This window comes from Nelumbo nucifera, chromosome 1, assembly GCF_055504915.1.
Source record: "Nelumbo nucifera cultivar China Antique chromosome 1, China Antique-T2T, whole genome shotgun sequence".
In the NCBI taxonomy this organism is placed as follows: Eukaryota; Viridiplantae; Streptophyta; class Magnoliopsida; order Proteales; family Nelumbonaceae; genus Nelumbo; species Nelumbo nucifera.
The window spans coordinates 111,221,018-111,230,715 of NC_142649.1; the positions used below are offsets into that span (position 1 = coordinate 111,221,018).

Consider the following 9,698-nt stretch of genomic DNA (forward strand, 5'->3'; position numbering starts at 1 on the left):
TTACATTGATATGTAAAAAAGTAATGATTATTAGATCAAAAATGTATTTTTTGACATTTTTATACTCTGAAAAGATATTATTACTGTACTTATTTTTTGGATACAATTTTGTATTCTTTTGATAATCAACTTTTTAATCAAAATTAAGGCATTGGAGCATAAGGTAGTTAGAGCATTTAATGATGGGGCTCACATTTAGCACCGATTTCAAACAAACAAAATGAGTGCAAAAACAGTTTAAAATCGGAACTGTATTTGCATTCATGAACCGAAAAGAGGGTAAATATGCAATGTACATATTTGCATTTGCATTGCAACCAAACACGACCTTATTTTCATGATTAAAAATTCATTTACACTGCAACCAAACACAGCCTTAATTTCTTACAGTTTTCCACACTACCATGCCATTGACATTGATCAACTCACATAAATGTTTTTTTTTTTGGTATTCACTCACAAAAATGTTGAAGCCTTGTTGTGTAGAACTCTAAAAAAAAAAAACATTCTATTGAACTCTAAGAACTTTGTCATAGTCATTTTCTTTTTCTTTTTCTTTTTTTTTTTTTTTCAATAAGACACTCACCCCATATCCCTTCATCAAACCAAAAAGAAAACGAATAGGAATTTTACCACTCATAGATTCATGTAACAAAGTTGCTCATGAGTTAGGTTATCCCATTTTCTTTCTTTCTTGTCAGATTCAAAATATTTGTAATGAGATTGCATTTAAATTTTCAATTCCAGTAGTAAATTTAGTATGAACTTCAAAGTATATGAATAGACAAGCTAAACATGTATATAAACTTGCTGATATTCAATTACAGAAAGAACAAATAGACTAAGAATGAATTTTAATGAAAAATTCAGCTATACAGCAGCCAAAGCTCTATCCTTTAGTAGAGCCTCGGCCGCTCTCCTTCCCGAAACTAAAGCTCCATCAAAAGTAGCAGAGTTTCGATGGTCACCACAAACATAGACACCTAGTTCAATCTTCGGGTTCTTCATCAGATCGGTTGGTGGGCTCTGGTCCGGCTGTGCAAACCCGATATGGTAGGTTCTCAAATGTTTCCATGAGCCCACGGTTGAACTCCCGAACCAGTCCGAAAGCTCACGAACCACCTCAGATGCCAGATCCTCATCAGAGACACCCTCGTACGTACCGATTAACGAAACCGATACTAATGTCTTCCCGGGTGGACCGTAGGATGGAACCACGTTAGTGGCAAAAAACATGTTATTTACGATTCCCGAACCGGAACCGTTAAGGAACAAAACCGGTTCCCGAACCGGAGCCCGGTCAGCTGAGAAATATAAACAGACCGTACTCCGAGGCCGTCTCTTCCCGGGCCGTCGTCCGGCGATCTTTCCCGCCAAAAGCTTGTCTGCTTCAGGTTCTTCGACTGCTACGATCACTCCTAGCTCGCTCTTCAGGACCTCTCCGCTCTGTAATCTCACGCTCGGGGGGTTGGACTTGGAATTGTCGAAATCGATGGAGACGACCTTAGAGTTCAAGAAAATCGAGCCGGAGGGAAGTTTGGCTGCTAATTGTTCTGGAATTGCAGAGATTCCTTTGGCGGGAAGCGCATTGTCGCCCAAAGCGAGGCACTTGAAGATGAAATCGAACAATCTCGAAGTGGTTTCGAGTTCCCTATCGAAGAAAATCCCTCCGAAGAATGGCCGAAAGAACCGATCAACGATGGACTCAGAAAACCCTGACGTTTTAAGCAAATCAATAATGGGAACCTCATTTGCAGACAATATCTCTTCATCCGATCTACTCAAAACCCTAAGTCTCGTTAACCCGATCAGTAGTTTATCGAGAACGGATCCGATAGGGTTTGCTAGGCTCCTTAGCGCGTCCGGAAAATGCCTCAGCGGATCAGCAACGGTATGGAACCCGCCGTTGTAGTAAACGGAAGCGCCCGAGTAGAATTTCTGGAGATCGAGTGCTTTGTAATCGAGGATCTTCTGTGCTTCAGGGTAGGCAGTAATGAAGATCTGAAACCCTCGATCCAGGATAAATCCGTCGACGACGTCGGTTCTAACGCGGCCGCCGACTCCGTCCGAAGCTTCTAGAAGGACGAAAGGGATATTATCCGAGTGGAGCCGAGTAGCAGCAGCTAACCCGGCGAGCCCAGCTCCAACAACGACAACTCCTGTGCTCTTTTCCGGCGGGGAGTCAGATAACACCGGAGAGTCGACGGAGATTTGAACGGTTCGGGTTCTGAATCTAGCACGGTGGTTGTGTCTGTGGAGCTCCCGAGAAGGAGAAGGAAGCAGCAGGGAAGGTTTTGAGAGTGGTAGAGAGAAGCTGAAACTGAAAGTCATGGATGAATTATTTTTTCGATTAATGGATTATTTTTTGAATTTCGAGAGAGCTAGAAAAACAGGACATGGAGATCACGCTAGGGACCACGGAGGAGTGAAGAGTCGTTCTTTCGAGTTTTTCCTTATCCGTTGAAGGCTCGAAACCACAATTCTGTAAAGAAGGAAGTGGAGATGGCAATTCCGACCCGGGCCATCTCAATTTGCAGGCTTGATGAGTTGATTAAACCAGGGCTGTTAATGGACCGGGCTTGGGTTGGCGTTTCTCAGACCACCCAACTCAACTCAAATTGTGCAGGCTTGCCAAACTAGAGCTGCAAACGATCGAATCGGATCATTGGATTTATGTCATATTCGAATGGAATTCGGTTGTTTCATTGTTTGTAATAGGATATTCAAAGGTATAAATAGGTGCTTGGCATCGTGCTGGGAACGAGTTTAAATCTGCGCCTCACAGCCTGGCGCCCAAAAAACGCCCCACAAAATGAAGGCCAGCCAAATGTTCTCTCACACACATTCCTTCTCAATTCGATGATGATATCATCATTTCTGATATTATTATTGAGAGATGTTTCTAATATACGGTAGGGATGTGTTGTGGAACGTTGTGAGGCACTCCCTCGTGGGGCGTAGATGTTAACTCTCTCAATTCACTCAAAATGAAAAGTTTATCCCGCTCATACTAAGTAAGACTCTTGACTTGTGCTGTATAAGTATGACTTGACCATGCACCTCCTCCATTCAAGTTGGGCAAAAAATCCAGCATCTTTCTCTCAGAGGTTACATCTCTGCCCCACAACGCCCCACAGCACATCCCCGTCGTGTATAGGGAACATCTTCCGATGAGGGGCGACTCCTTGTGGGGCAAAGACGTGACCTCTCTCTCTCTTCTTGTCCTAGAAGTTTAGAACCAAATTTGAACTCCATGTGGCCTACTGGCACCAGACAATCGATTATGATGATCATATCATCCTATAATACCTCTATTATACTATATTTCTTTTTACTTTTTATATTTTCTCCAGCCTTCCTAGTCTGAGTGATTAAAGGTACATGTTAAACTTCAAAATACTGTTGATTGATTCTCCATTCATCATGTTAAACAACAATCTCATAAAGAAATCGATTGCTCCTATTGCCGGGTTAAATGGGCTGAGGGCAACACTGTCAATTTGCTCCTAAGTTGAGGTGCTATTGAGTGGTCCGAGGTCCGGAGTGGCCAAGGACTATCAGGTTGGTCCTACAAAGAATGAAGGAGGACGTCAGAGGTCCCGGGTTGATACCCAAGGCGGAGACTCCGAAGGTCAAGTTAGTACAAGGGAGCTGCAAGGCGGACGAGACCTGAGGGGTAAACACTCAGATGAGGCCATGAAGGAGATTAGGAGTTCTCAAGTGTTTGCTCTTGTCTAAGTTCCAAAGTTGTAGATGTAGATGTTTACCTTGAGAGGGTTGCCCGTATTTATACTTGAGGCCGCCTAGAGATAGGTGCGCTCGGATGGTCCGAATGCGGTCTGTACGGGTTGATTGGTCAGGACCGTGATGGTGTGAGCTTGAAAATACGACTTGAGCTTCCTGGCCGAAACCACCAAGGCGAAGGTTAGCTTCTCTACCTCGGGATATCCGGTCTCAGTGTCATAGAGGACCTTGCTAGCGTAGTAGATTGGTCTCTGCACTCCATCTTCTCTAATAAGTACCAAGTTGATGGCCTCGTCCCCAGTCAAGAGGTATAAGTACAAGACGTCTCCCGGGAGTGGCCGAGTGAGGGGGGGAGGAGAGGTGAGGTAGGACTTCAATTCTTTGAAGGCGTGTTGACACTCTTCGATCCATTAGAAGTCTTTCAATTTCTTGATGGCCCAGAAGAAGGGCAGGCAACGGTCGGCTGAATTCGACATGAAGCACCTGAGGGCGGCCACTCGGCCGGTGAGCCTCTGGGTTTCCTTCACTGACCGAGGTAGTGCGATGTCCAAAATAGCTTGGATCTTCTCTGGGTTGGCCTCTATACCTCGTTGTGTAATGACGAAGCCTAGGAACTTGCCTGATGTGACGTCGAATGCACACTTTCTGGGGTTGAGATTCATGTTGTATCTCCGCAAAGTATTAACGGTCTCAGCTAAGTCCGAGGTGTGTTGGTCTACTTTCAAGCTCTTCACTCACATAACCCAAATCAATTAAGAGGTGGCCAAACTCTTAATTGCATTAAGCACAATAATTCATAGACTATATGGAAATCACAATCTTGGATAAATCAAGAAGATAAAAATATATTCATTAACATGGTTAGGCTTTCCACAGCCCTGGCAAGAAACAAATCAGTTCATAATGGAAGAATTAAAACAAACAAAGGGGAAGAAAGAACTCTTGAATTCGCCCATGGTGCTGAGATTTCCTCTTCTTGAAGTTTCTTGAATTCTTGAACCTTTCTTGAACCCTTCTTGACTGATTGCTCCTTGCTCCTTGATTCAAATCAGAAGTTGAATGATTGAATGGTTCAGTGATCAAGTGATTCCTAAAGCTGGTCCGCCCCCTCCTTTATATAGATTAAAGGGGAGGGGGTGGTCTCCTACTTTCTCTTGAAGTTGATCTTTACAAGAAATAGAAAGTCCTATCCTAATTCTAATCCTATCTCTTTATCTCTTGAACTCAATCCTTTTATCACTCTAATATTACATCAAGAATTTAAATCTAGAAGGATTCTTCTTAGTTTCTTGTTCTTGGATTCGTAATAGACCTCCTCTGCGAATTGGGCTTCAGCCAGGCTTTTCTGCGAGTTGGGCTTCAGCTGCGGATTGGGCATTCCTATGAATTTTCCGCGACTTCGGACCCGGAATTAACTTCGATGCAGGCCGAATCTGTGAAAGCCCAAAACATGAAAGTTGTGGATTTTTCTCTTATCTTTCCAGTGGATCTTGAATCAGCCCATTCGGAGTTCGGAAACGCGAGTTAGGCCCAGATCACTGAACAATGTCAAAACTGTGAAAAATCATCCGATTTGTCTTTCTTTGCTCTTGATGCCTTCTTTCATACCTTGGACCAAAATACAAGAGATATGAGTCCAATTAGATGCTAATTTATTATAAAAGACAGAATAATTGGGGATAAAAATATGATAAATTCTACTCTCATCATTCACCACCATGTCGTCAATGTAGGATTCGACATTTCTCCCCATCCGGTGCTTGAAGACTTTGTTTACGAGGCGTTGGTAGGTTGCTTCGACATTCTTGAGGCCGAAAGGCATAACCTTGTAATAATATGTGTCATGCTTGGTAATGAACAATGTCTTCTCCTCGTCCTCGGGGTGCATCTTGATCTGATTGTATCTGGAGAAGGCATCCATGAAGCTGAGCAACTCGTACCCTACGGTGGCGTCGACGAGGTGGTCTATCCTTGGCAATGGAAAACTGTCTTTGGGGCAAGTGTTAGACAATGTATGCCCTTAACTCCAATCAGAATGATGTACCTTATGACATTTAATGTAAATGAATAAAATACATATTTGGTTCATGTTATTATGGTGTATTTCTGTGTAATACCCTTAAACTGAACACATATGAGACTCGTGTTAATTTAGAATCTTTACAGCCGTTTGATAGATCTGAGGAGATTTATCTTGCCAAGGCTGACACTGATGTGCCGCCAAGTTGGTTGGGGTGGCTTATCTCAGCTGCCAGGGTGAGACCTGAGGCACATACAGCGTGGGTTTTCTTGAAACCCTGAACCGGACCAGAATTCCAGTATTGCCCTGGACCTTGGAGATACATGGGCAAAACTGGAATTTACACCTGACCCCTAGACTCGATTATGATACTACACTAGGTGTTGGATTGGGCTGTCTTTGATATGCCAATCAATGAGATCTTTAGAGGGGGTCAAAACCTGGGTATGTTAGGACAGTCTGAGAATTCATCTGAGTAGGTGATCATAGTGACAAGATCAACCCCTTTGTCGGACAAAGTGAATGATCAGGGATGCACTCTCTCTGATGGAAACCAAATCTGCCGGCAGCCGATTTCAGCCATTGAAATTTGTTTTGCAAAATATATTTATATAGAGATATACATACATATATATATATATATATATATATATATATATATATTATGGTTTCAAAATGTTTGCAAAAGGTTTTAATTCACGGGATCCATGTGAGTAGAGGGTGCAACACTGTACCTTGCAGCCAAGGGAGAGATCCTCTCTTGTCAGGCAGTGTTTGATCATTATGGGCTGAGAGGTTAAGTGTAAGACCATTGAGGGTAATACCTGATGGGTTAATCTTGCATCTGCCCATAGTCCTTGGGTTTTATAAGGTGGCTTGACCCAAAGACCATTTAGTGTAAATGTTGGGCCCATTAAGAGCCCATGGTGATGGACTCAGGGGTTCACTATCACCTACAGTGAATTCGGCCAGGCCTTGTAATAGAGGCTGGGCTGAACCCATGTGGCTGATATGTAGATCAATGTTTAGGTTCCACGCCATACAAGGATATCCAACTAGGCAGCAATTTGGAGGATAAGTGAGCACATGGACTTAATGGGCCTAAAGCCCAATTCGAACAGGCTTAATTAGATTAATTAAAGAGGGGTGGTTCTAGGATTTAGATCAGCAGATAGGATAAAGGATTGTCCCTATCCACTCAGAGAGTCCAGATCCAAATAAAGATTTGGATTAAGAAACTCCTAATTAGATTAGGAGGGTTGATCTTTATCTACAGATAAGATAAGGGATTATCCTTATCTCTTAAAGAGAGTCCAGATCCAAATATAAGATTTGAATTAGGAAACTCCTAATGGGATTAGGAGAACATTTCTTTAAGGCTATAAGTAGAGGAGGAGGGCGAACCCCAATTCATCCTGAAGTCCTTGGCCGGTTGGCCTCAGCTCACTAGTTCCTCCCTGAGGTCGAGACCCTCTAGTGGCAGTGCTTCCCTATTCTTACCCTTCAGTACTGCAACGTAACACTGACGAACGACTTTTTGGTCCCCCCGAACGACTCTGATGCTGTGCTCGGTGGGGAACTTAAGGGTGAGGTGGTAGGAGGAGATGGCTACCTTGAGTGTGTGAAGGGTCGACCTCCCAATGATGGTGTTGTAGAGGGAGCTGATCCTCACGGCCAGGAACTCCATCATCATCACCTGTCGAGGCTCTGTCCCTACCTTGACGGGTAGGGTGATTCTTCCTTCCAGCCTAACCATGCTACTAGAGAAATTGACAAGTGGCATGTTGATGGGCTAGAGGAGCTCGAGCACCAGTTTCATTCTTTCAAACGCATCATAGAAGAGGATGTCGACTGAGGAGCCATTGTCCACTAGAATCCTCTTCACCATAAAATTTGCTATGACAGCCGATACCACGAGTGCATCATCGTGGGTGACTGAGACCCCCTTCAAGTCCTCGTCAGTAAACGTAAGGGCTTCTTCTTTCTTCAGCTTCTTGGGAGCTGACCCTTGGATGTTCAACTACCTGGCATAGGACTTGCAGGCCGAGGTTGAGGCTCCACCCATGATCGTGCCCCCAACAATGACACCAGCTAACTATTGGTGGTGGTGATGCTACTGTGAGGACAAGACACTGACCTCGCCGCCCACGTACTACTTAAGGTGGCCGCGACAGATGAGAGACTCTATTTCGTTCTTCAACTCGTAACAATCCTCGATGTCATGGCCGGTGCCACGGTTGTACTTGCAATACTTCTTCAGATTTCCCCTCTTGGGATTCCTCTTCATCTTGTCAGACCACTTCACATACTCTATCCTCCTTCTTGACCTGTATGAGGATTTACGTTTGGGTGGAGTTGAGTGGAGTATATATTTTGTAAGCCAGGGCCGAGGCCGAAGGCTTCTTGTTGTCATTGTTGTTGTTGTTATTGTTGTTGCTACCATTGCGGTCATCTCCATTCATTCTCTTCTTCGCTGGGCCTCCACGATGGTGGTTGGCCTCTCCTTTCTGGCGATCATTGGCTGAGGCCTTCTCAGCGGTGATGTACTTTTGTGCCTTCTTCAAAAATTCCGCCTTGGACTTCTGATAACTTTCCATTTTGATGCCTTAAGGGCATCAATTCAGCGGTATTTTCGGCCTTAGAATAGTCAAGATGTGCCATTTTCCCAGTTAAATGCAATGTTGTGGCCTCTGAGGGTCTCTGCAAATTATGGGGAAAATTGGGAAGTTTTCATGGATGAAATGCAAATTTTGGGAAGCTGGTGTGAAGTTCAACTGAGAGAGGGGGTGTTTTTGTGAAAAACTAAAAGCAAGAGGGCGCCTCCTAGCTGCTAAACCCAGTTTGACGCCCCTCCTACTGTATTAGCATGCTCCCCACGCCTTAGCAAACACTAGGGCGCCTTTTAACCCATTCTTTTCACTCTTAACAAACCCTAGTCGCCCCTAACTGCTAAATCCTCACCTTCCATCCCTTCTAATCTACACCATCCATTCTAGGGCACTCTCTTTTTAGCATTCTAACCCTAGGAGCCACCTAACTTCTAATCTTCACCATTCAGCCTTTAGAAATTAAATCTCGACCTTACATAATATTGGGTGCCTTCTCCTTTTCTTCTCAGCCTTAGGATCACCCTAGAACCATCCTAACCCTCCTTTAGAAACCCTAGGGCGCCCATATCTTTGCTAAAACCTAGCTGCCACCCCCTCTTTCTCTCTAATCCCAGTTGTATCCACCCTTCTCTATAAAAAGGAACCAAGGGCTCCTAAGAAAGGGTTGGATTCTGCCCCTAGGTAAGATGAAAGGTTGATCTTGAGAAGTTCAAGGGTAGAGGAAGAGGAGGATGCCCAAGCAAGAGGAGGGGTTCCTACTTGCAGTTCGCCAACACCACTACTGCCACCTCTGGAATCGGATCCCAACCACTTTTACTTTATTTTAGTTTTAATTTTTGTTCTTTCAATTCCAGTTTCATTATTTACTTTCTGCAATTAATTTTCATTTCGTTTGATCTTCGTTTTATTTTTTGAAGATCTGCAATTCGGCCAGGTAAGACGGAAGGCCTAGCTCGAGAAGTTCGAGGTTAAAGGAGAGATCCGAAGACTGCTACCTTTGATCGGATTACAGATTTTTATTTCGTTCCTTTTGTTAATTTATTTCTTTATTTATTTATGTTTCTGCACTTTTAGCTTTCAGTACTGTTCGAATTCTATATTTTTCTCAGTTTAATTAATTAATTTTTATATTTCTACACATCCCTCTTGTGTTCTCTTATCCGGATTTGAGTGTATATTAATTTTTCCCTCGCTTCCCTATGGATACAACCTGTTCTCACCCAAAATAAAGTGCATGTTTGATTCATGTTGTTTGGTTTAATTCTGTGCAAAACCCTAAAACTGGACTTTTATAGAGATTCGTGCTAGTTTTAAATGTTCACAGC

At 43.5% G+C, this 9,698-nt stretch overlaps 1 protein-coding gene across 1 annotated transcript; it reads right to left on the reverse strand.

Moving 5' to 3' along the window:
• Window positions 1-754: 754 nt before the first annotated feature.
• On the reverse strand, window positions 755-2,704 carry LOC104589301 (FAD/NAD(P)-binding oxidoreductase family protein). The gene has a single exon (XM_010247563.3). It carries the CDS (start codon window positions 2,329-2,331, stop codon window positions 871-873), a length of 1,461 nt encoding a protein of 486 aa, XP_010245865.1. The 5' UTR covers window positions 2,332-2,704; the 3' UTR covers window positions 755-870.
• Between the last annotated feature and the right edge of the window lie 6,994 nt (window positions 2,705-9,698).

Bases quoted from the DNA above. Each gene is read 5' to 3' on its own strand.
- LOC104589301 (XM_010247563.3), bottom strand. From the start codon at position 2,331: ATGACTTTCAGTTTCAGCTTCTCTCTACCACTCTCAAAACCTTCCCTG.